This window comes from Ovis canadensis, chromosome 22, assembly GCF_042477335.2.
Source record: "Ovis canadensis isolate MfBH-ARS-UI-01 breed Bighorn chromosome 22, ARS-UI_OviCan_v2, whole genome shotgun sequence".
NCBI classification, from domain to species: domain Eukaryota; kingdom Metazoa; phylum Chordata; class Mammalia; order Artiodactyla; family Bovidae; genus Ovis; species Ovis canadensis.
The window spans coordinates 36,357,184-36,384,921 of NC_091266.1; the positions used below are offsets into that span (position 1 = coordinate 36,357,184).

The window sequence follows — 27,738 nt, forward strand, 5'->3', positions numbered from 1 at the left end:
ATATGGCTCCTAATGTTCTACCCTGTATATATCCAACTGAATGCAGAGTTCCAGACAAAAGCAAGGAGAGATAAGAAAGCCTTCTTAAGTGAACAATGCAAAGAAAGAGAGGAAAACAACAGATGGGAGAGACTAGAGATCTCCTCAAGAAAACTGGAGATACCAAGGGAACATTTCATGCAAAGATGGGCTCAATAAAGGACAGACATGGCAAGGACCTAACAGAAGCAGAAGAGATTAGGAAGAGGTAGCAAGAATACACAGAAGAACTGTACAAAAAAGGTCTTAATGGCCTGGATAACCAGAATGGTGTGGTCACTCACCTAGAGCCAGACATCCTGGAATGTGAAGTCAAGTGGGCCATAGAAAGCATTACTATGAACAAAGCTAGTGGAGGTGATGGAATTCCAGTTCAGCTATTTCAAATCCTGAAGGATGATGTTGTGAAAGTCCTGCTCTCAATATGTCAGCAAATTTGGAAAACTTAGCAATTGGTCACAGGTCGGGAAAAAGTCAGTTTTCATTCCAATCCCAAAGGACAACGCCAAAGAATGTTCAAACTACTGCACAATTATTTCACATGCTAGCAAGGTAGTGCTCAAAACCCTTCAAGCTAGGCTTCAGTAGTATATGAACCGAGAACTTTCAGATGTTCAAGTTGCTTTTAGAAAATGCAGAGGAACCAGAGATCAAATTGCCAACATCCACTGGATCACAAAAAAAAAAAGGCAAGAGAATTCCAGAAAAACATCTACTTCTGTTTCACTAAGCTGAAGCCTTTGACTGTGAGATCACAACACTGTGGAAACTTCTGAAAGAGATGGGAATACCAGACCACCTTACCTGCCTCCTGAGAAATCTGTATGCAGGTCAAGAAGCAACAGTTAGAACCAGATAGGGAAAAACGGACTGGTTCAAAATTGGGAAAGGAGTACATACATCAAGGCTATATATTGTCACCCTGCTCATGTAACTTTTATGTAGAGTACATTATGCGAAATGCCTACTTGAATGAATCACAAGTTGGAATCAAGATTGCTGGGAGAAATATGCAGATGATACCACCCTAATGGCAGAAAGCAAAGGGGAACTAAAGAGCCTTTTGATGAAGGTGAAAGAGGACAGTGAAAAAGCTGGTCTAACACTCAACATTCCCAAAACTGAGATCATGGTGTCTGGTTCCTCACTTCATGGCAAATAGATGGGGAAAAAGTGGAAACAGTGAGAGACTATCTTCTTGGGTTCCAAAATCACTGCAGACGGTGACTGCAGCCATGAAATTAAAGAACACTTTGCTCCTTGGAAGAAAAGCTATGACAAAACTAGACAGCATATTAAAAAGCAGAGACATCACTTTGGTGACAAAGGTTCATATAGCTATGGTTTTTCCAGTAGTAATGTACGGATGGGGGAGTTCAACCATAAAGAAGGCTGAGCACAGAAGAACTGATGCTTTTGAACTGTGGTCCTGGAGAAGACTCTTCAGAGTCCCTGGAACTGCAAGGAGATCAAATGAGTCGATCCTAAAGGAAATCACCCTTGCGTATTCACTGGAAGAACTGATGTTGAAGCTGAGCTTCCAATACTTTGGTCACCTGATGGGAAGTACTGACTCATCTGAAAAGACCTTGATGCTGGGAAAGATTGAGGGCAGGAGGAGAAGGGGATAACAGAAGATGAGATGGTTGAATAGCATCACTGACTCAATGGACATGACTTTGAGCAAACTCCCAAGAGATAGCGAAGGACAGGGAAGTCTGGCATGCTACAGTCCACGGGGTCACAAAGAGTCAGACGTGACTTAGTGACTGAACAACAACCAATGTCAAGTTGCTTTTGCAACACAGAAAATGTCACGTTCGACTCTTCTGCGACCCCATGGACTGTAGCCTGCCAGGTTTCTCTGTCCACGGTATTTTCCAGGTAAGAATAGTGGAGAAGGCTGCATTTCCCTCTCCAGGGGATCTTCCAGACCCATGGATCAAACATCTCCTATATTGCAGGTGGATTCTTTATCACTGAGCTAGTAGGGAAGCCCACAAGCAGAAGTGCTGAACACAGAGTAAAGATTAAGGTTGACCGGGACAACAGTACAAAGAAAAGTGATCAGGATCTATCAGTTAGTATTGTTCGTAGCCGTTGCTATGTTATGAATATATTTATAAAGCTCGTGTGTTTCAATGGCCCTGTGTGCTAACAATGAGTCACTCTTGCAAGTAAAATAAATATTAATAAGCTTATTCGCACAGTATATTTTATATAAGCCTTGTAAGTGATAGTCCAAGAAATATAAAACTTCAGAAGCAAAATTAAGTCCTTAAATTGGCAAGTCTGGCTCATGATTCTATGCAGTGTTAAATCTTGCTCAGAGGCAAACATTCTATTATTTTGTTGTTGTTTAGTAGATAAGCAATGTCCAACTCTTTTGCAACCTCGTGGACAGTAGCCTGCCAGGCTCCTCTGTCCATGGGATTTTCCAGCTAAGAATACTGGAGTGGCTTGCCATTTCCTGCTCCAGGGGACCTTCCTGACCCAGGGATCAATGCAGGATCTCCTGCATTGGCAGGTGGGTTCTTTACCATTGGGCCACCAAGGAAGCCCTCTATTATTTTAATTCTAGCCAAATATATTTGCTAAGTTTTTTCCAGTGCTTGTATTTGCTACAGATTGTTGTTCATTTAAGTATTTTAAACTACAGTTCTTTTAAGTATTTTAACAAAAGAAATGCAGAGGAGATGCAAATATTAATACTGAACTATTATGCGGTATGTTGTTGCTGCTGTTGTTCAGTGGCTAAGTCATGTCCAGCTCTTTGCAACCACATGGACTGTAGCACGCCAGGCTCCTTTGCCCTTCAGTATCTCCTGAAGTTTGCTCAAATTCTTATCTAGTGAGTCAGTGATGCCATCAGAGGGCAGACAGAATGAAAACCACAATTATAGACAACTAATCAAATGGATCACATGGACCATAGCCTTTCTAACTCAAGCCATGAGCCATGAGTGTAGGGCCACCCAAGACAGATGGGTCATGGTGGAGAGTTCTGACAAAACGTGGTCCACTCAAGAAGGGAATGGCAAACCACTTTAGTATTCTTGCCTTGAGAACCCCATGAATAGTATGAAAAGGCAAAAAAATGAAATAATAAAACCACAATCACAGAAAACTAATCAAACTGATCACACTGACCACAGCCTTGTCTAATTCAAGCCATGAGCCATGAGTGTAGGGCCACCCGAGACAGAAGGGTCATGGTGGAGAGTTCTGACAAAACGTGGTCTGCTGGAGAAGGGAATGGCAAACCACTTCAGTATTCTTGCCTTGAGAACCCCATGAACAGTATGAAAAGGCAAAAAGATAGGACACTGAAAGATGAACTACCCAGGTTGGTAGATGCCCAATATGCTACTGGAGAACAGTGGAGAAATAACTCCAGAAAGAATGAAGAGACAGAGCCAAAGCAAAAAGCACCCAGTTGTGGATGTGACTGGCGATGGAAGTAAAGTCTGATGCTATAAAGATGCAAATAACTGACTCACTGGAAAAGACCCTGATGCTGGGAAAGATTGAAGGCAGGAGGAGAAGTGGATGACAGAGGATGAGATGGTTGGATGGGATCACCGACTCAATGGACATGAGTTTGAGCAAGCTCAGGAGTTGGTGATGGACAGGGAAGCCTAGAGTGCTGCAGTCCATGGGGTCACAAAGAGTTGGACATGACTGAGAGATTGAACTGACCGACTGATGCTATCTAACCATCTCATTCTCTGCCATCCCCTTCTTTTGTCTTCAATCTTTCTCAGCATCAGGGTCTTTCCAATGAAATTAATATGTTGTATACTATTTCAATAAAATTTTTTAAAAGATGTGAATATGGTCACAAATTTATTGTCTAAAATTTGAATCAGCAAAACAATATTGCTTTCAATGGCAAAGTCAAAATCATAGCAAGCAGACAGAATATTTTAATTGTTAATAAATAGAAAGAATAGGGACTTCCTTGGCAGCCCAGTCATTAAGATTTTACTTTCCAATGCAAGGGGTGTGGATTCGATCCCTGGTAGCAGAGCTAAGATCCCACACACCTTTTGGCCAAACCCCCCCCAAAAAAACAGAAGCAATATTATAACAAATCCAATAAAGTCTTTAAAAAATGCTGTACATCTTTTAAGAAAGAAAGAATGTATATATGAATAACTGAATCATTTTGCTGCACAGCAGGCATTAAAACATTGCAAATCAACTGTTGATTTCCTTCAGTAAAACTTAAGAAAGATAAATACAAATAGTTGCTAGAAAGTAAAAAAGAAAACCTGTCTTTACCAAAAAAAAAAAAAGAGTATGAGCTTATGCAAAGCAACATGTACCCTAACGGCCCCACCGAAGATGTTTTTGGATACACTCAACAATTCAACCAACATCAACAGAAACTTTTTTCTATGTCTGAGATATCAGTCATAAAACAAAGACCAATACCATCAGCCATCAAATAGGGTAACTAATGCTTTGTGTATTTAAAATTTTGTTTTAAAAATCAGTTTTAAATATTAAATATCTGTGGCATTATTTTATAGTTTTTAAACTTTTTAACATTTATTTTTTAAATATTCCCTTCTTTTAATATTTTATATTATCAGATACCTATTATGGTAATTTTCTAATTTTGATAAATATCAATATTTTATGATTATGTAAGATATTAGGGTTAGGGGAAGCTGAGTGAAAGCATATGGGAGCTCTACTATTTCTGCAACTTCTTTACAAATCCAAAATTATTTTAAAGTAAAAAGTAAAAAATATTTCAAAGTATATTATCAGGTAGAGAATAATTTTACACATCATTAAGATATATAATCTAATATTTTGGTTCATAATAGTAACACATGCATTTATTTCATATATATATACATAAAATCTCTGAAACTCTTAGAATAATCCTAACAGAAAAATTGTTCACTATTAATTATTATAGTTATCACTATTATTAAGAACATATAAAGAGCCTTTTTTTTTTTAGAAAATACAGAATAATTTATAACTTTAGGAATTACCAGGAATTCCAATTTCTTATTTCTGAACCTCACGATCACTATCCTTCAGGAATTTGGAAACACTGGCTGACCACAAGCACCTGACAGAAATAAATGCAAATCCTCTCTGGAGGCATGTCTTAATTCATCTCAGATCTTGATATTTTCCAAACACTATGACTAGCACACAGAAACAGGTAACCAGACACATGATGAGTGCAGACCACATGAATGAGAACCATGTGACATTCAAAACACTCCCAGCAAGACTTAATACCCTGAAATTATCATCAGTTCAGTTCAGTCACTCAGTCATGTCCGACTTTGCGACCCATGGACTGCAGCACGCCTGGCGTCCCTGTGCATCACCAACTCCTGGAGTTTACTCAAACTCATGGCCATTGAGTTGGTGACGCCATCCAACCATCTCATCCTTTGTCATCCCCTGCAGACTATAAAACAACTCTCCTTACCATATGTAAAGAAAATAAAAACCAAGCTGAAAGATACCTGCAAGAAACAGAAAACTATAAAAGGTAACACATCAGATTTGAGGGGGAAAAAAAAATAGAGCTCCTAGTAAATGAGTCCTCATGACTGCATAATTCCGGAGTCTTACAAAGGAGCGATATGAAGAATAGTATAAAGGCTATACACATTTGTGTGAGCTCTCATGGAAATCCATACACCATCCTATACTTAAATTGAATCCATTCAGTGTATTCCCTGTTGGTCTAACTAGATTCACACTGATACCCATAAAATGGAGTTGAATGTAAACAAAATAGTCATATATGCTACTGCTAAGTCACTTCAGTTGTGTCCTACTCTGTGCGACCCCATAGACGGCAGCCCACCAGGCTCCCCCGTCCCTGGGATTCTCCAGGCAAGAACACTGGAGTGGGCTGCCATTTCCTTCTCCAATGTATGAAAGTGAAAAGTGAAAGTGAAGTCACTCAGTCATGTCCGACTCTTGGCGACCCCATGGACTGCAACCTACCAGGCTCCTCCGTCCATGGGATTTTTCAGGCAAGAGTACTGGAGTGGGGTGCCATTGCCTTCTCCATAGTCATGTATATTCTGCTCTAAAACCACCAAGCACAAACCAGAGCCCCCAGCTGACTACAGTTCAAATAAATAAAGTCATACCCCTTCTCCCTATATTTAAGTCTTGCAATTAGAAGTGTTTCTTAAATATATTTTTTCTAATTTCTCAAACTCCTATTAAATACCTACCATAAGCATAGCTAGGCATCTGCCCATTCATTTTCTTATTTAAAAAAGAAGTAGAAGGAGCAATAGCTATAAAGAATCTAATTTTTTTTTTAATAACCTAATTTTGGGGGTGGCTCACGACTGGACTACTTTGCTACTATTAACTATATCTGACAAGGAGACCAGAATCTTGGCATCAATAGTCCCTAGCCCCCTAGTAGTCCAAGTTCAAAGAAACAGTGGAGGTAGGAGATCTTCGAAAGCACTGGAAGGTAGAGCAGAAACTTCAGTTTCATTCAGTTAAACTCAATTCAACTCATCAAGTATTTACTGAGTCTACTACATGTTGAACACCACACCAGGTGCGTGGGAAATGGCACACCCACTATCTCTTATGAGCTATCTTCTCATTAGGCTTAAAATTGTCATGGAGAGGTTATATAAATAACTAAATATTAATCAGGATTAGACAAAAACTATACCAAAAGTTCTTTAAGGATTTCCCTCGTGGTCCAGTGGTTAGGAATTCATCTGCTAATGCAGGGGACATTCAATCCCTGGTCTGGGAAGATTCCAAATACTGCGAAGCAACTAAGCCTGTGCGCCACAGCTACTGAAGCCCACTCACCCTAGAGCCGATGCTCAGCAACAAGAGAAGAAGCCACTGAAATGAGAAAGCTGTGAACTGCAACGAAGAGTGCCCCCACTCGCCGCAACTAGAGAAAGCCCACACGCGACAACGAAGACCAAATCCCGCCAAAAATACATAACTTCTTGAAAGTTTTAAATTTTATGCCTTAAAGTTCAAGATTAGAGGTTGTATGGGACTGTACTGGAGCGTTAAAGGCTGGTGTTCAAACTGATTAATTTCTGCCTCTTCCAAGGGACTGCTTATATTGTTGGATGTACTTTTTTATGAAGACAAAAAAAAGGTGACCTGAAGAGGCACTGTCAGTGACTGCAAGAAATAAGTAATTTCATCATATTAGCGATTGATACAAATAATACACCTATTAAAAATCAATCAGTTCAACAGTAACACTGCCAATATTGTATATGGTAGCGTCAGATAAAGGAAAGTCTTCCTGATTAAGACCTACTGTGGGTCTTTTATTGCACTGAAAAAACAAACAAAAAAAAAAAACAAAAAAAACCAGCTGAATTATTAAATTAGTTCTGAAAAAGAAGGACAGGACTTCCTTGGTGGGCCAGTGGTTAAGAATCTGCCTGCCAATGTAGGGAACACGAGTTCAATCCCTGGTTGGGCAACATTCCACGTGGCACAGAGCAACTAAGCCTGTGCACCACAAGGAAGAGCAGCCCCACTTGCCCCAACTAGAGAAAGTCCTGGCACAGCAATGAAGATTCAGTGCAGCCAAAAATAAAATAAATACATTTTTAAAAAAAAGGTCAGTGGAATAAAAAAAGAATACCAGTTTCATCTGTTAGTACCAGTCCATTACTGGAATGTTGAATATAACATTTCTCTGGAACACTATTAATTCTAAAAAGTATCATTATTGAGAAATTATTAACACCTGGAATTTGAGAGAGTTTTGTTCTGCCACCTATACATCTAATGCAAGAATGGTTTACAAGTATATCTCAAAAACTGTATGTATAGAAGGTGATGGAGAATCTGAAGCTTGCTGTATCTTTGAGGATATAGCACTGAGCCAGCGTTCCCTTAGGATTCCTTTTCAGGCCCTCGGAAGTCATCAAGCAATCTGGCATTCCCCCAAGAGTTCAGCTACTCATATCAAATGAACGCCCTCTTGAGGACATGTCTAAGGGCTCACCCTTGTACTTTACCTTGAGAGCAAATGTTGCTGCTGCCACAGATAACCTGTGGGTCCAGTAACCTGGCTGGTCTCTAATACATCACCCTGCAAGTGCTCCCTCCCAGAGCCCAGACACCCTCCCAGAGCCGTACCCCTGATTTTGGAGTTCCCACAGAACTATGCCCACTGGCACAGCAATTCTTGCCTGAGCGTATTTTAGACAGAGGTTTCCTTTCCTTCTGTAAACCATTTCCTTTCCATTTTTCAGAAAATTACTCAGTTTCTGGTCTTCCAATAATACTCTTTCTTCTTGGATTTTTTTTATTCACTTTATTTTTTTTCATTCACTTTTAGAGATCTAAAGGAAAGTGAAGTTGCTCGGTCGTGTCTGACTCTTGAGACCCCATGGACTGCAGCCCTCCAGACTCCTCCATCCTTGGGATTCTCCAGGCAAGAATACTGCAGTGAGTAGCCATTTCTTTTTCCAGGGAACACCCAGCTTTTATTTATTAGGATCCTGCAACTCCTAGATCCATAGGGTGCTTTTTATTACTGACTTTCTTAAGGAGATACAGGTTTAGAGCTTTCCAGCACATATGCCAAAGGGCATGCAGTCATGCTCTCCTTGGGTCCTAGACCAGTTGCTGTTGTCTCACTCTTCTCCTACTTTATAAATTATTTCTTCTGGCAGTCTGGTGAATACAACTGGAGAATACACCAGCATTCTGGTGAATACAACTAAGTCCGTGCGCCACAACTACTAAGCTTGTGCTGAGAGCCCAGGAGCCACAACTGAAGCCCGTATGCTCTAGAGCCTGCACTCTGAGAAGTCCCTGTACCACAACTGAAGATTCCATGCCCGCCCATGCCCGCCAAAACTAGAGAAAAGGCCACGCAGCAACAAAGGTGCAGCCAAAGAAACAAACAAAAAGCAAATTATTCCTTAGCTGTCCATCAAAAATGGTAACATATCCCTAAAAACTTGGGTAGGCTGTAATTTGGACTTGAGGGTATCAAGAAACAAGTATATACTGTCTTCTAATCACTTACCTCTAAGTTGCTGGAGTTCCATGTTCAAACTCTCAATGTTATTCTCATAGAACTCAAGATTCTGAAGGGTCTCTGCCCTCAGTGATTCCTCTTGCTTCTCCTCCAGCAGTAAGTTGAGCTCTTCCTGAGCCCTGCGGCACATATCCAGGTCCTGTTCCATCTCCTGGATCTTCACCAGGACCAAGGGACACTGGGAAGTTTGGTCCAAAGTCTTGTCGACATTCTCCGGGCCCTCCTTTTCTAGGCTCTCCCAGCCAGGACGGTTACAGGTTAAGAGCTTGGGGGGTACTGCATTTGTTCTCTGCTGGGCTGAGGGAGGCAGCGGAGCTGGGCGAGAGGGTCTCACTGCCAGGGGTGGATCCAGTCTCAGGTTCTGGTCTCCTGGCACATGGGGAGGAGTGGATGCTGGAGTACAGGGACGGGGTGGTGGGGGCCTTAGAGCTTTTCTCCTTTCAGGCAACTCCTGCTGAGTCATTAGCTTCGAGGAACCTCGGAAAATATCCTTTTCGGAGTTAAAGTCCATGATTGAAAAGTGGCGCAAAATTTTATCGGGTTCTGGGAAGGGCCCTGACAAGCTCTTCTCAAACTCTATCAGTTGTTGCGTCAACTTTGAATCCAGGTCCGTGCTGCCTTCTCCTTGGGACCGTGCCATAGCTTCCAGGGCAGGCGCCTTGTCTTGCAGACCAGGCTTCATCTCTGGTCTGTCTGGGGCGGAGCAAAAGCTGGAAGCACTTTCTTTGGGTGTGCAGTGCTTTTTCACACATCTTGCCAGGCCGTGGAGCTGAGAGCTCAACTGGCTGGGTCTGACTGCCCTGGAGGCAGTGAGGGAAGAGGCACTGTGAAGAGGTGGCCCTGGCTTCTGCAGGGTTTTCGGCTGGGAGTATGAAGTTCTTCTGGGAGGTAGGCTGGAGTAGTCTCGAGTCCTTGCTTCTGGAGGAAGAGAGTCAGAATACTGGTCTGGGCTTGGGTGGCTTCCTCCTCTCATAGAATAATACTGGTTTCTCTGCAATTCAGGATGAAAAGGTACTGGAGGTTGGGACGCAACACCATTGACGACCTCTGAAGGATCCTTCGTGGAAGAACATTGGACAAAAACCTCCTCCTGCCCCGCACTTGGGCTTCTCGGGGGCCCTCCTGAGGGGTCTGCGTCCCAGTAAGACTGTCTGTTTTCTTCACACTCAGAAGTCAGGTGCTCCGGGGTAGAAACGGATGATGTTTCAGAAATAACACAGTTGGACTTCTCTGCTTCATACTCATGAAATTCATGTCTGTTTCCTTCTGCTTCTAAGGAGTTCTCTGAACAATCCAAAGGTGTGTCAGGAATGTTGGTGAGGTCGCTCTCCTGTGACAGATCCACGGTTTCCTCCACCCTTGTTTGAGGACATAACTTTACAAACCGGTAAGGAAAGATGCCCGTCCTGCCCTTCAGTGACCCTTCAAGCCAGCCATCTTCCAGCGTGCCCAGGATTCGGATTTTATCACCTACTTCAAAATCCAGCTCATTTGGCTCCAGGGCCTGGAATCTGTAGAGGGCAATTCCATAGGTGCCCGGCTGCTCACTGTCCTCTTCTGGCTCCTTCTCTTCTCCTGTACCGGTATCTACTTCACCGTTACTAATGCAGTCATCACAATTTCCAGAACTGACCGATTCATCCACAGTCCTCAGGGGCCCCAAAAGCTCCACAAAACCTTCTGGGAAAATGCCTCTTCGACCCTCTAGTTCCCCTTCAAACCAGCCTGGCTCAGGAATTCCAATAATGGTAATCACATCCCCTTCTCTGAAGTCCAGCTCCTCATCCAGCTGGGCAGAAAGTCCCATCAGCGCCCGGGCTTGTCCCATGGAATATTCGGGAATCTGGAGAAGAGCACTCTGTGAGTGCCACTGCCGACTCTGTGAGGAAAGGCAGAGCTCCCTAACACACGAGGATGGGAAGAAGCCCCGGGCACCCCAGCAGTTTCGGCCCTGCAGCCAGCCACCAGTGAGAGTGCCATCGAGAATCACTAGGTCACCTAAAGAACGAAAAGAGAAGCAGAGATAATGACTTCCATTATCACCCCAGGAAGACAGTGGTATAAGTAATAGTGCAATTCATCATCTTAAACACCTACCAAATTCAAGGGAATGTAAACCTAGAGTTTTCAGGGCATAAACACTTTTTGACAATTTAGTGACAATAGAGTGAATATTCCTGTAAACCTGTGGTTTCCAAAATGTGGTCCTCAAAACCCTGGGGGTGGATCCCTAAGAATCTTTCAGAGGGTCTATGAGGTTAAAACTATTTTTTTTTTCACTTCATCCAAAACAATGTAATGTGGCAAACTGAATACTGATTCAAATAAAAGAATCTAGATTTCTTCTATTTTTAAATTAAAATTTTAAAACACTGTTGAGTGTACTGCATAGCTTGCAGGATCTTAGTTCCTCGACCAGGGATTGAACTTGCACCCTCAGCAGCGAAAGCACAGAGTCCTACCTATTGGACCACCAAGAAATTCCCTAGATTTCTTCTACTAAACCAAATATTAAAGACATCTGCGAAAAATGTAAATAAATGTTACTATTCACAATAAATTTTTTTGTTTAGGAAACTAGTTATTTTTCATAAAATGTTATTCATGTTAATATGCATTTAAAAAAATAAACTGATAATTTAAAAAAATTCTCAGCTTTAATAGCTAATGTAAATATTAATAGACTCACAAAAGCAAGTACTCTTCAGGTTCTCAAAAATTCCAAGAATGTAAATGAATCCTAGGATCAAAAAGGTTGTGAAATGCTACTATCAACAAGTTTGTACCACTGGATTTATTTATAAATGATGGAGAACATATTCATTTCCACTAGAAGCCTTTGAATAGATTGATCTAATTTTTCACATTAAGTTATATTCAATATAAAAAATTAGCAAAGAAAGAAATCTTCAAAGTCCCTCCTGAACAATCCTTATCCTGAAAATACATCATAATGAAATCTTAAAAGAGTGTTCAAGTAATCAGGACTTTGTTTTTGAATATAATCAGTAATTTCAATGTTGTTGTTTCAAGCTATCGTCACAAAATACACACTAAACAGTTAGCATCTGTCTTGCTGCTGAAAAAGATGAGGAGTGTAAAAGATGGGGCACAGTGCTTGTTTCTGAAAAAAATGAAACTAAAATTCAACCTATTATGATTCACCCCAGTGACTAAATTCCGCTATAGATTTGCAGCAAACTTTTAATTTTCTAATTATGAACTATTCATCTTGTAGATTATCGATTTTAATTTCTTTTTAACTTTCTTAACGTCTAAGTCAATTTCCCTTTCATGAGTACAGGTGATTAAGGAATGCAACCGGCCCAAGTAAAGTAAGACCAAGAGAGCCAAGCACCTGGCAAAATCATGAGGCCTTTTATAGTCAAGCATACTTGAATGCTGGATTATCATTTAGGGTATCAATTTATAAACTCTTTTTATAAAAATTAAGTCTACCTTCTTACGAAGTGAATTAGATGCAATACTGGCAGGTACCATGTCTCTCTTTTGTTTCAAAAACCTGGTAAAATACCTTTCACACAGGAGTCACTCAATGTCCTCGTTCTTAGTGAAGATTCTTCAATTTCCCAATAAATATATCTTCCCTCCAAAACTAGCTCCATGCTGCCAACTTCCTTTTGTTCTATAATTTCTTCTCTCAAAACGCTTATTCCAATCATCACTTGCTCGTTGCTACCATCTAGTCCGACTCTCATCATCTTATTCTTTTAAAACTTTCCCCAGACACTGTCTCTTCCAATCTACCAAACTAAGACTATAAACGTACCAATTTTATCATATTCTTCCCCTGTTCAAATGTTTACCACGGGACATGAAGGCTTCTTCCTATTAATCAAGGCTTCTTCTATAATAATCCTATTCTTACTACCTGAAATATATTAAAAGAAAATAAGCTTGCTCTGAATGTTCTCCAAAGAGATTTAGTTCTAAGCTACCAAAAGAAAGTGTTCGTGAAAGTCACTCAGTCATGCCTGACTCTTTGCGACCCCATGGACTATACAGTCCATGGAATTCTCCAAGCCAGAATACTGGAGTGGGTAACCTTTCCCTTCTCCAGGGGATCTTCCCAATCCAGGGATCACACCCTGCATTGCAGGCAGCTTCTTTACCAGCTGAGCTACCAGGGAAGCCCAAGCTACCAAAAGGCTGCTCTTATGTTTTCACCTCAGTGCAACCTGGCATTCACATCCAGATACAATCTCCCCCTGCCCCATCCCCAGCTATCCAATATTATCTCACCTCTGAGAACCTAATCCACACAAGGGGACTTTCACTGTCTCCTAAACAAGCCTCTCCATTCAAAACCTTAGCATATTTCTCTAATAAACTTTAGAGGTCTACACATATCTTGGTCATCTGCAGTCTACTAAAGAATTTATCACTTATATCAACAATTTTGACACTTGTATATTTATAGACTATACAGCTCCTAATGTAAGATTTTTGCATTTAGTGGTAGGCATTAAATCATTCTCACTGATTTCATACTGATTTGCTTAGATGTTCCTGAAAAATAGGGTCTTGGTCCTGTATTTCTATTTTCCCCTTAATTTCTGATTCAATATCCCATTGGTCAGAGCTTGGGGTCCTGAGAATTACAAGTGACTTTTTCCCATTCCAACTAGACCACAGAAGAAACTCACTGGAGACATGGCTACTGTTCAGACACAATAAGCCTTTTAGTGAACAAGAATAAAAGTGTGCCATAACTCCCACTCTACTGGCTATGAAATGAACTGGCTTTTTTAAAGCTGCAGAATCAGAATATTTTCTTGTAATGCCAGATCTCTATGAAATCCTTACAGTAGGATTTGCTTCCCTATTTTCTGTTGAGTGACTGTTTTGATAGGCTTTATTATCTGCAGGCTGTCTTTCTGTTGATTATTTCTATATAATAAAGGTGAATTTTTTTTAAAGTCACAATTTAGTCCCTGAAAAGCACTTCAGAGATAATTTTGTTGAATACTTTTATTTTATATAGCCCTGTTATTGAGTTTTTTGCATTCTGATTCTTTAGGATGGAGGCTACTTGGTGGTCATTTCTAGACTTCAAAAACAACAATATGAGGAACTCCTGGAATACAGTGACCAGATTTTAAGAATAGAAAAATAGGAAGTGGGGTGACTCTCAGGGTCAGCCTGAGGCTTTTATTTATGCACAATTAATCCCAGTCACCACAGTGCTCGTTTCTTCTGGTTAAATTTTTATTTTACATTTGAACAAGAAATGCATTAAGAATAGGATGATAAGAAAGTCCTAGAGTCTGGCTCTGCAGGTATTAGGTCCTCACTGAATCCTAGTGCCCAGGGACTCTGTGCTCTATGGAGATCGACCACACTCTTTACCGAGGCTTCCACAGGAGCCATATCAGAACCTTAATCCTGATATCTCACGCACATGACACCAGAAATTTAAGACACAAGTGCTTTAACTGATAATTATCATTTATCTAACTATAAATACATTGTATTGGTCTTTTTTTGGGGTAGGGAGGTAGTCTAGAAGCATGGGGTTGTAAGCAAGGAAAAAGCATTCTGTATTGTATAAGGCAATTAAATATTTAATCGCGAAATTTTTTTCTCTCCTCTTTCACTGTCTTTTCTTTGCCATACTTTTTTTGTTGTCTCTCTCTTTTCCCCTCTCTGTATTTTTTAGGATAGCACTCGCATTGATCTTTCTAAGAGACCAACTTGTTTCTGAATTTAATATAACTCCAACTATAGGGAACAGACCAAAGCAAATGGGAAGCTTCAGGGAAAGGAGGAAGGGTGACACCTGCTGGAAGAACCACTGGTGGTTTTCATTCCAAATAGAATCTCCCTGGAAAATGCAGATACACACAAAACTTCACATAATTATCAAGAAATGAGGCCCCCTGAAGCACACTTATGAGCTCCAGGATGAGAACAATAAAATAGCTAATTTTTACTGAGCACTTACCCTGTGCCAGATGCTTTAATGTATAAACCTCCTTTAGTCCTCACGACTACCCTGAGGTAGGTACTATCATTTGTAGATAAGGACACTGAGGCCAAGAGAACTTAAGTAATTAAACCAAAGTCAATAGCTACTGAGTTGTGAAGCTGGATTTAAATCTAGGGACATCAGAATTCTTACCCCTAAACTATACTGCCAGCGATCTTCCCAACCCAGGGATCGAACCCAGGTCTCCTGTATTAGAGGTAGACGCTTTAACCTCTGAGCCACCAGGGAAGCCCAACTATATATATTAATTACACACATATATAAATAATATAATTTAGTTATAATAGATATACTTTTTCTCTTATTTCAGTGGTACTTCTGAAAGGTAAGTAACAACTGAAGGCAGCATGATAAAACAAAACAGGTCTCAAACATTATTCCACATGCTCTTAAAGGTTTCCAAATCCCTCTTGACATACATTAAATCACAGAAGAGGAGACGCTTCCCTGCTACACTGAAGGATCAAAGGAAAGGTAAAGAAACAACAAGGAACAGGATTAATAGTACTAGAGATAAAGTCCTAGGGATAAAGGGATGTATACGCTCATGAGCGGAGACACGGATCTTCATAAACCATATGTAGTATAAAACAATAGAAAATCAAAGGAATTAAAGTCACTTCTGTGTCTCACGCTAAGCTTCCCCCAAAATTAAAAACTGTATACATACTTAGCTTCCTCATCTTCAAAGGCTATACGTCCTCATCAGAAGACTTACAGAACTAAAAGATGTGAAAAGCATTGAAGGAAACAGAGCTGAATAGTCAGCATGTTAACTGGCAGACAGCAAAGCATCACAGAAGAGAACAAGCTAAAACCACTAACAATTAATAATATATCTCTTTCCCTATGCATCCCCTGCTCAGCATTCTTTCCTTCCGAGCTCTGCTTATGTTTTTAAGGGGCTTCCCAGGTGGTGCTAGTGGTAAAGAAACCACTTCCCAGTGCAGGAGACTTAAGAGACTCAGGTTTGATCCCTGTGTGGGGAAGATTCCCTGGAGAAGGGCATGGCAACCCACTCCAGTATTCTTGCCTGGAGAATCCCATGGACAGAGAAGCTCCTCAGGCTTAACTTGTTAAAAGCTAGTTAAGATAAGATCTACAGGCTCCAGGCTCCAGCCTGACCCTGAGTCAGTCTTCGGAGAGGTGACTTGTGGCTAAAAGGTCCACACCAAGGTCTTCCTGAGAATTTCTTTGGTGGCCCTGGGGTTCCTGAGGTGGATTTTAACTTGAAAGCAAGTTCACAACACATTAGTCCAGTCTTCTCAAGAGAAGCATTCAGCAGAAAGTCTCTCTGTTTAGTACCTAAGGCAACTTTGTGCTTAGTCTCTCGGTCATGTCCAACTCTTTGAGACCCCATGGTCTGTAGCCCACCAGGCTCCTCTGTCCATGGGATTTTCCAGGCAAGAATGATGGAGTGGGTTGCCATTTCCTTCTCCAGGGGATCTTCCTTCTCCAGGGATCAAACCCACATATTCTATGTCTCATGCACTGCTTGTGGATTCTTTAGTAACTAAGCCATTGGGAAAGACCACAAAAGATATAATATGAAGTAAACAAACTAATTCCAGAAGCCACATTCTCAAATTCCTTAAATGTTGTCAACATACTGTACATTCCCATATGGTATACTGTTATACACAGAATAATAGATAACAAAGTCATATCAATGTTGTTAGCCACTGGGCTCTGGCCCTTTCTCCACACCTTCTGATTGGTCTGACTGATGTGAACTCAACCCTCCAGTAGAAGAACTATGAGTATGAACAGATAAGGTTCCTTGCTATAGCATCCTCTATTTCTGTCTTCACAACACTGATTAGCAAAAATGTATTCAGAACAGAGGTAGGGCTCAGTGTAAAGTGAAGACAAGAAACTCTGACAATTGATTTTGAGGATTAAGGTCAAAGTCCACTTTTGCTTTCTTCTCACTGAATAAAGGTTAGGGAGTTTGCTTGGTCTCTCTCCCCACCTCTGTGTGCACTCTCTCTCATATATGTACATAGTTTAAGAAACTAAGCCCATTCCAGGACTTCCCTGGTGGTCCAGTGGTGAAGAGACTGTTTCCATTGCAGGGGGCATGGGTTTGATCCCTGGTAGGGAACTAAGATCCCACATGCCATGAGGTATGGCCCAAAAAATAAAAGAAAAGGAAATTAAGTCTATCCCTTTAGTGCCATACTCAGAAGAATAAGTAACAATATTAATATATCCAATAAATCATACAATTCTAATGACTGCTGTGAGTCACAAAACTGCACTGATCATAAGCTTCAGTTCGTGGAACACTACTGGTTTCTGTGCTTATGCAGAAATGTATGTACATACGTATGTGTGCTGAAATGGTTTAGTCACTCTTTAGACATTCAGGCTTCCCTGGTAGCTTAGAGGTTAAAGCGTCTGCCTGCAATGTGGGAGACCTGGGTTCAATCCCTGGGTCAGAAAGATCCCCTGGAGAAGGAAATGGCAACCCACTCCAGTATTCTTGCCTGGAGAATCCCATGGACAGAGGAGCCTGGTGGGCTACAGTCCACAGGGTCGCAAAGAGTCGGATACGACTGAGTAACTTCACTTTCACTTTCTTTCAAGTCTATCAGAGTACATGAAGCAAGAAATACTTGAAATATCACTGAGACATGACTATGACTATCTGTTTAAAACCACTTCCTTTTAAACTTGTTCTGATGAGAACTTTAATAACATTACCTAATAGTTGGGTAGCAATGGGAATGTTCTGCATCTCTGCCTTAATTTGCATACCACAATTCCTGCTCTATTATTATACATTAATAGATAAGTCTTAGTACCTAAGACTTGACTACACAAGATATAGAGAATGAAATGAGACTATATTTGTGAGAAAAAAATACTGCAGAAATTATAAAATGCTACTCAAAGATAAGGATTTATTATTGTCAGCTCTATCTTGGTATTATTGAAGACTCTAGAGGTTAATTACTTTTAAAAATTCAAAAAAGATCTAGCTGTCAAAATGGACTGACCCCACCAGTATTATTTTAAACAGACTACTCTTGGGTGATCAACTTACCTCGATGGAGAGGAAGACTGTTCAGTTCTAGGGATGTAAACTCACAGATACAGACATACAGTCTCTCGCCCTCTTTTAGACTGGGAATGGTAACAACTTCTACAAAACTGCTGGGGAACTGTCCTGAAAATAAAAGCAAACATTTCCAGTATTAAAATTCCTTTTTTCTATTTGTGTACCAAGACAAAAACCTTTTTTTGAGCTCATTTACAGACCCCAAATTAAAAACTCACTGAGTACTCATAGCTGGAAAATCTACTGTAGAAAATGTGCAATGCACAAAATTAGGTGCCTGCAGAACACAGAGAGTGCAATTCAGTCCAATAAGCATTTAATGGCCGTCACTCTATCAAAGGCACACTGCAGAGGGGAAAAAGAGTAAGACAGTCTTGGCCCTGAAAGATCTTGAAATCTAGTTCAGACATAAAATCTAATTCAGACATAAGCAATAATTCAGTCTGAAATCCAGTGTCAACTCATAGGTATACAAATTGCTATGGAAGTTCAGAGAAGGCAGAAATTGGGTCAGGAAGAAGATGAAAAATTTTATGAAAAAAAAAAACTACAGCTGAGTCTGAAAGATGGGCAGGGTTTTAATAGGTAACAGTAGACAGACAAGCCTGTCAGTTGGAAAGCATCAAAAAGTTTAGCTGATTCCACCTTCTATATATCTCTTGCATCTGTCCACTACCTCAAGACTCATCGTCTCGGCCCAAGCCACGGCTACTTCTCACCTCGATTACTGCAACAACTTCCCACCGCACCTCCCTGCTTCTGGCTTTGCCCTTTCCTATCATTCTTCAATCTGAAGCAGAGAGCTTTGTAAAATACAAGTCTGACTGTGCCTGAAGCATGTTTACAGCAGCCCATTTCCATAACCCCTTTCTATAGCATGCACTGTCCTCCACGATCTAATCTCTGTTCATCTCCCCAGGCCATCTCCCCATCTCAACCATTCACACTTCATGCCAGACTAAACTTTTCTCAGTTCTCCAAGCTCGTTTCCTCTTGTTCCAGGGCCCCTGAATAAGCAATCCTCTCTGCCTTTCCTCTTTGACTTCTGACACACCATATTTATCCTAGCTGAGGTATCACATCTACTGGGAAATAAACTATTATCCCCCAATTATGGGTTAAGTATCAACAGCGGCTGTTCTGAGGACTGTTAAGATATACTCCAAGCCAGACATACATAAATATATGCACGTTAAGGCTGGATTTAACACAGATTGATATTGTGGGAGAAGAACTTCTAGCCTCCTCCTGAATTCATGAAAGAAACTGATGCTAATATATGTTTTCAAGAATAGAAAAAAGGAAACCAGGCACATGCAAAGTGGGAGGTAAGTGCATCTAGGGTACAGGGCAACTTTAATAAATTTAGGTCACCCGGGGATTTAAGAGGGCAGCTGGTACCTAACCATGTCAGCCTGTTAAAGGAGCCTGCAAGGAGAGATGCACTGATAATAGACGCTCTCTCCCTGCTGGTAGAAACCACAGCAAACACATACAGAAAACACAAAAGGATCTGAAATTTATTTACTGGGCTTGCCATTAAACCTTAATTTTTAATATAGAAAGAAGGGAGCGCCTGTGGCCTATTTTGAATGTGAAGAATCATAAGCCTCTTACCTGTCACATCCTCTTTCTTTCCTAGAAGCCAAAATTCATCCACCACTGCCAATACCTCAATAATATCTCCCACAAAGAGTGGCAGTTCTTCTGACACGCTAGGGCAGAAGTCAAAGATGGCTCGAACCACTGAGCCAGCCTCCATCTTTTAAACCTGGAACGAAAGGTAAAAGAAATGGGAAAGTAGAATTATTTAAGACACTGCAGTATAGACCTAAATCTTGAGAATTATCGTTAAAATATAAAGGTACTTATAATGAAGTCAAAGTAAATAAGAAGTTTTAAAAAATCAGAATGCTATCTCACTTATTTCTTTAAAAAACAATAATTTCCTCATACATTTTCATTTGATTTTCAAAGTCATTCTGGAATCGAAAAAAAAAAAATGACCTATAGCTATGAGTAACAGAAAACATGCAATGTGGAACTGCAGACTTTCCAATATGCCTGAGGAAGGCAATATGGAAATTAACATTTTTAAGGTACAAGGCAAGAGGGTACTTTTAAAATATGGTGTTTAAAACGTTCAGTTCAGTTCAGTCGCCCAGCCGTGTCCGACTCTTTGTGACCCCATGAATCGCAGCAAGCCAGGCCTCCCTGTTCATCACCATCTCCCGGAGTTCACTCAGACTCACGTCCATCGAGTCCGTGATGCCATCCAGCCATCTCATCCTCGGTCGTCCCCTTCTCCTCCTGCCTCCAATCCCTCCCAGCATCAGAGTCTTTTCCAATGAAAAAGGTAGGGAATTGAAATATGGCATTTCATCTATTCCTCATAACTGTATCTTTTTTTGCTTATTTATTTCTTCTCTTTGTATTTCCACATATATTTTATTTTTTCAAGTTTTATTTATATAATTGACATACACCTCTGCATAAGTTTTTGTTTCCCTGGTGGTTTAGACAGTAAAGAGTCTGCCTGACTGCAATGCAGGAGACCTGGATTCAATCTCTGGCTTTGGAAGATCCCCTGGAGAAGGCGATGGCAACCCACTCCAGTAATTCCACGGACAAAGAGAAGCCTAGTGGGCTCTAGTTCATGGGGTTGCATAGAGTTGGACACGACTGAGCAACTAACAGAGTATATTCTGCATAAGTTTAATCATGAAGTGATTATTGCAATAAGTTTAGTGAACACCCATCATTTCCTATAGATACAAAATTAAAGAAATGTATTTAAAAATTACATTTTAAACATGTATTTTCCTTCTGATGAGGGCTCTTAGGATGTACACCCCTAATAACTTTCATACATAACATACGCAGTATTAATTATACTGATCATGTTGTACGTTACATCCCTAGTACTTTTTTATCTCACAGTGAAGTGACAGAAAGTTGCTCAGTTGTGTCTGACTTTTTGTGACCCCATGAACTGTAGCCTGCCAGGCTCCTCTGTCCACGGGATTCTCCAGGCAAGAATACTGGAGTGGATTGCCATGCTCTCCTCCCAGGGGATCTTCTCAACCCAAGGACTGAACCTGAGTCTTCTCGGGGAGTTTATACGTTTTGACTGCCTTCATCCAATTCCCCCAGCCACCTCTGCCCTATCTATGGTGACCACAAAGTCTGATTTCTTTTTCCGAGTTTGTTTGTATCTGAAGTCTAGTTGACCTATAACACCACGTCAGTTCCTGTTACACAACTTGGTGATTCAATAGTTCCACACATTTCAAAGTGATCACCATGATGAATCTAGTCATGATATGTCATCATACAAAGACAGGAGTTATCAACTGTATTCCCGACACTATACATTTCACACTTGTGAATCATTAACTGGAAGTTACTTCTTAAACTCTCTCATCTATTTCCTTCCTCCTCCCGCCCACCTCCCCTCTGGCAACTGTTTGTTCTCTGTGTTTATGACTTTGTTTCTATTTTACATTTGTTCATTTGTTTTTTAGATTTCACATATAAGTGAAATCATACAGTATTTGTCTTTCTCTGACATTTCCTTTAGCATAATGCCCTCTAGATCCATTCACATTATCAAACATGGCAAGATTCCACTCTTTGTTATGAATTAGTAATATTCCATTACATACACACACACACACACACACACACAGATATATAATATAACCACATCTTCTTCATCCATTTACCTATTAACAGGCACTAAGTTTACTTCCTAAGTTTACAGCTTTTGTAAATAATGCTGCAATGAACATAGGGTCTCATCTCTCTTTCTGAATTAGCTTTTGTCAGATAAATATCCAGGGCTGGAATTGCTGGATCACACGGTAGCCCTGTTTTCAATTTTTTGAGGAACTTCCATACTGTTTTCCATAGTGGGTGTACCAGTTTATATTCCCACCAACAGTGCATAAGGGTTCCCTTTTCTCCAGATTACATCCTTGCCAACACATGTTATTTGGTCTCTTTAACAGCCAATATGGTAAGTGTGAAGTGACAACTCACTGCAGTTTTAATTTGTATTCCCTGATGACCAGTGGTGTTGAGCATCTCTTCATGTGCCTGTTGCCCATCTGTACACCTTCTTCGGAAAAATGTCTAGATCCTCTGTTTATTCTTTTAATTGGGGTGTTTATTTGATACTGAGTTGGTTATATCATTTGCAAATTATCTTCTCCCATTCAGTAGGCAGTGTTTTTCTTTTGTTGATAATTTCCTTTGCTGTACAAAAGCTTTTCAGTTTTGTGTGGTCTCTCTCCACAACTACCTTAAACATGGGGGTACTGAGGCTCAGAAAGTTATAAAACTTAATTTGTTCAAGATCACAGAGTTTACAGCAGCAGGGCCAGGATTTGGACTGAGGGCATTCTGGTGCCTACTTACTTCTATCTAAAAAAAAAAGGTAATTTGACCTGAATAACAGCAACAGTAGCACAGATTTAAAATGCATTGAAAAATAAAAATCCATTAAAAAAAATAAAACAAGAAAAGACTATGTAGATGGCGCCTCCAGACAAGACTGAGTACACTATACCACATCAACAGTGTGTATTCTGTTCAAAGAAGCCTACAGTCCAAACTTGGATACTATCTGCTATGGCATCTGTGCTGTTATAAGACAACATGTCTGTTATTCTCTGTCAAGGGAACCTACGTGCATGCTCACCTGGTGGCTCAGATGGTAAAGAATCTGCCTGCAGTGCAGGAGACCTGGGTTCCACCCCTGGCTCGGGAAGATCCCCTGGAGAAGTGAATGACTACCCACTCCAGTATTCTTGCCTGGAGAATCCCATGGACAGAGGAGCCTGGCAGGCTATAGTCCATCGGGTCAGACAGTCAGACACGACTGAGCAACTAACACTTCACTTCAAGCAACAGAAAGGGAGGCAATAAAAACGAGGGCATATATATACTGGAAACCCTCAGGATTACTTTACTCTTCTCCCAGGTCTTTTACAAGAAGCAACAGAAGACCTCCAGAGTGTCCAGGCCCCAAGCCTACTGTTTTTTATTTGCATCAAGTATTCATTTGGTGCTGGTAGAGATGAGGATTCTTTCATCTCACATATAACTATGCTAAGTCACTTCAGTGTGATTCTTTTCAACCCCATGGACTGCAGCCTGCCAGGCTCCTCTGTCCATGGGATTCTCCAGGCAATATTGGAGTAGGTTGCCATGCCCTCCTCCAGGGGATCTTCCCAACCCAGGGATCGAACCTACATCTCTTATGTCTCCGACATGGGCAGGCAAGTTCTTTACCACTAGCATCACCTGAGAAGCTGCTACATATAACTATAACCAACATCAAAAAGCACCGAGTGCCTAAGTACAAAAAAGAATAGTTATAGCTTCATTAAGTTTACAGTCTAAGAATGGTGTGGACAAACATTTAGGCACATAATAAATTGTTTAGTCTATTAATGCAAAGTACCTATAAGTTTCTAATGACTCATGCAATACAAATGTTACGTATTTCACTTGAACTACTGAATAAAAAGAGCTTATCCTTGTGTTACAGAAACTTTTTTCCTATAATGAGATGACTTGGGTGTACAACAGAAAAGAGAAGTAGCTAGTAACATTCCCCACATCCTCTCCCACCACATATTTTCTTTAAGTATTAAAACACATACAAATCTTCCCTGGTGCCTCAGATGGTAAAGGATCAGCCTGCAATGCAGGAGACCCAGGTTTGATCCCTGGGTTGGGAAGATCCCCTGGAGTAGGAAATGGCAACCCATTCCAGTATTCTTGCCTGGGAAACCCCATGGACAGAGGAGCCTGGCGGGCTACAGTTCATGGGGTCGCAAAGACTCAGACACGACTGAGTGACTAACACAATTAAAAGTCACACACTGAGGAGGCAGCAGAATGTGAATGCAAATTACCGGGCTCCTGGTGTCTCAGAGAGACCAACGTTCGAATCCCAGCTCCACTATATATTAGCTTTTTCACCTTGGATATATTACTTGGGCTTCAGCTTCTTTTAAAAAAAAAAATGGAGATAATCATACTTTCATAATAACCATCAAGAGGGTGACGATAATGATAAAAGTAATTATACTAATGCCTAATAAGGTGACAAATAGATTTAAGGGATTAGATCTGGTAGACAGAGTACCTGAAGAGCTATGGATAGAGGTTCATAACACTGTCAAAAATATGGTTTTTCCAGTAGTCATGTACGGATGTAACAGTGGGACCATAAAGAAGGCTGAGCACTGAAGAATTGATGCTTTTGAACTGTGGTGCTGGGGAAGACTCTTGAGAGTCCCTTGGACTGCAAGGAGATCAAACTAGTCATTCCTAAATGAAATCAACGCTATTTATCCTTTGGAAGGACTGAAGCTGACACTCCAATACTTTGGCCACCTGATGAGAAGAGCTGACTCATGGCAAAGAACGTGATGCTGGGAAAGATTGAGGGCAGGAGGAAAAGGGGATGACAGAGGCTGAGATGACTGGATTGCATCACTGACTCAATGGACATGAGTTTGAGCAAACTCCAGGAGATAGTGGAGGACAGAGAAGGCTGGTGTGCTGCAGTCCATGGGGTCCCAAAGAGTCAGACACGACTTAGCAACTGGATAACAACAATGCCTAATATTTAATTAGCACTTCTATACATAGCACTATGACTTCCCTCCTTGGGTCTTCACAACAGCCCTGCTGTATATAGTTGGTTCCCATTCTGCAAGCTCAGAGAGGTGATATAATCTGTCCAGGGTCACATAGTAAGTCAGACATGGAACAGGAATGCAGATCTGCCTGTCTTCAAACCCATAACCAGTATGCTTATAGTGTGAAAGCACCTAGGATAGGGGGAACACAGTAGGTGCTCAATAAGTGTTAGCAGTTATTATTAAACATCATTTCCATAATCACCTACATGATTAAATCTGTCAACGATATAGCATCATCAGAGAATGTGATATTTCACGTATACAAATTTGTGATATTTCAAGTGTACAATTTACTATTTCAACATGTCAAACATGGTTAACTTTGACCATGTTTAAAACCTAGGCACATAACGTACATCCTTGCCATCAACAGAAAAGACACTGAACACTAACTTAATAATAAGCTCGTTATTAAGACCATTTCTTACTGTACTCTTCCATGACACACAGTACCAGTGCTATGCAAGTTTTAGGTTTTTCTCTTTTAATGTCAGCCTTTGCTCTGCCATCAGTTTATCTCCTTTGTCAACTTTTCTACCTCTCTCTAGATCGTTGTTTATAATCTGCTGGGAGTGGCAGGGAACCACACACACGCCACCAAAATTATTACAAGTTTCTAGATAAATAAAAAGTAAACACACTCCAAGTACGAGGCTCACAAGCCCTTCTGCAGTGGTAAAGTACGTCTGGTAGTGCTAGAGTCCTTCAACAGTTATTTTTTATGTGCTCTGAGGCCCCTTTCTTAGTTTCTGGCTGTCTTCCAGATAGCTGAAGTTGCCAGATGTCAGATTTCCACATAAGGGTGGTGTCAAAAATATTTCTTTCCCCTAAAACAAACAATATTTTGCAAAATCCTTAACCATCTATATATTATTAAAACAACTCAAGGTTGAGCCAAGGTAGATATTATTTTCCTTTTCCTACTACTATCTTTTCTCAAATTTCATCTATCAGACTAAATATATACCTCATTATCTAAAATATCAAGGAGAGAATTAGCATAAGGCCCAGAGGGTGACTTAGAGAGCTACCCTGTTCCATGGAGGAGTGACCTTTGTGAGCTGAAAGGGTTAAAGCTTCTCCTCGAGAACCTTCCTGCTCTACCAGAAAATGACTCAGAAGCAGAGGAGGGTCTGGCTCAATAAATACTTTTACTGACTGACCTCCTACCCTATTGGAAGGAGTGCGTAATCACTAAGGAATACACACCCTGGAAGAGTGCTGCAGTCAGAGCCTGGCTAAACTACAGGATTCTTGGGTGAGACCAGAAAGGAGGTCTTTATGTCCTCTGTTTCATGTGGAATAGCGTGAATTTCATCTGTCTTCTCTGTACACACTATGAAAAGCAACAATTACTGTTTCTGTCTGGGCCATTTTAGAAGCCAGGACTGGGATTCCCTGGTGATCCAGTAGTTAGGACTAGGCACTTTCACTGTCGTGGCCTGGGTTTAATCCCTGGTTGGGGAACTAAGATCCTGCTTGCCGTGTAGTATGGCCAAAAAATATTTTGAAACTTAATCATAACTAGTTTACACATAAACTGTTTCACCAACTTCAGATGGAAGCAAAAAAGAACCATTAATACATTGGAAATCAGAATGCAGATGGGCCTGAGAGAAGGCAGAGGAAATAAATGCCTGGATGGCATAACATCTGGGGCATCAGAAAGTTTGCTATGACAGCGTTTCTTCTCTTGCTGGTGAATGCCTGTCTCTCCACCTTTGCAGAGTCACTCTGCATGTGAGATGCAAAGACCCTTCATTCTTCAAACCCTCATAGGATATAAAACTCTATGAGGGAGGAGATTTTTGTCTGTTTTGTTCACTGGTCTAGATGCTCAGTGAGTAATTTTTGGTGAGCAAATGATTTCCTGAACTTCAGGAAAACACAAGGAACTGTTCATATCAAAATCTCTACTTCCTGAAAATCTCTACTTATCTGAAACTAAATTAACCATCTCTTCTCCACAAATAGTTTTATCTTCCAGCTTGAGTAATAGCGTCATATAAGTCTTTCAGATCAAACATCAGAATCTGATACTTCTTCATCCTCTATAATCCAGACAGTACACTGACCGCAATAGCAACCATTTAAGAATTTACCACATGCCAGACACTGAGCTAGGAGCTTGTACCATCACCACACTGCAAGGTGGAGACCAAGGTGCTCGACTCGAGTCAGGGTCCCTGGCTTCAAATCCCAGTGGCACCACTACACAACATACTGAGCTCTCCGACGCAAAGCTAAACCAGAACCAGAACTCAAGTCTACTTGACTCCAATGCCCATGTACTTTTAAATGTAAATTTATTAATTCTCTTACATCTCACTGGTTCTTCCTTCAAAATCACTAAATTTCCATTTTCCTCTCTTTAGTTCTCCAACATTTTATTATGAAAATTTTCAAACAGCCAAGCTGAAAGAAGCTGACACCCACCACGCAGAGTCTACCATTAACATGTTACTGCGGGCACTTTGTCACATATCATCAAGCTCCTCATTTTTCAATCCTTGTTATGTTTTGATGTATTTCAAATATTTATTTTTCATTTTATCTTTGATGTATTTCAAAATATATTACAGATATTTTCCCCAATACTTCAGCATATATCTTAACTAGAGTTTATTATTTGTTTACAACGCATTTTCTTTTGGGGAAGTAACATTTTCTTCTCTCTTTAGCTAAAGATACAATTTTTCTCCTCACTAATCTGTCACTGAACCTGGTTAATCTTTTAAACGGTCAATTTTTACACATTACACAGTTGCTTAAGAATTTACAAGATTTTCTTACTCTCTATAATGCATTCACATATTCAACAAATTTTAGTCAAGCCAAATGGAGTCAATCAAATTCC

The 27,738-nt window shown here is 40.5% G+C and overlaps 1 protein-coding gene across 2 annotated transcripts in view; it reads right to left on the reverse strand.

Moving 5' to 3' along the window:
- Window positions 1-27,738, reverse strand: part of DNMBP (dynamin binding protein) — a 115,125-nt gene that overhangs the window by 61,428 nt on the left and 25,959 nt on the right. For both annotated transcript variants that reach the window (XM_070289449.1, XM_070289448.1), the window contains exons 2-4: window positions 19,780-19,933; window positions 18,148-18,270; window positions 9,077-11,086 (exon numbers count right to left, since the gene is read on the reverse strand). In XM_070289449.1, the coding sequence (XP_070145550.1) occupies window positions 9,077-11,086; window positions 18,148-18,270; window positions 19,780-19,924 (2,278 nt within the window). In that variant the 5' untranslated portion in view covers window positions 19,925-19,933. The remainder of the gene's footprint in view (window positions 1-9,076; window positions 11,087-18,147; window positions 18,271-19,779; window positions 19,934-27,738) is intronic.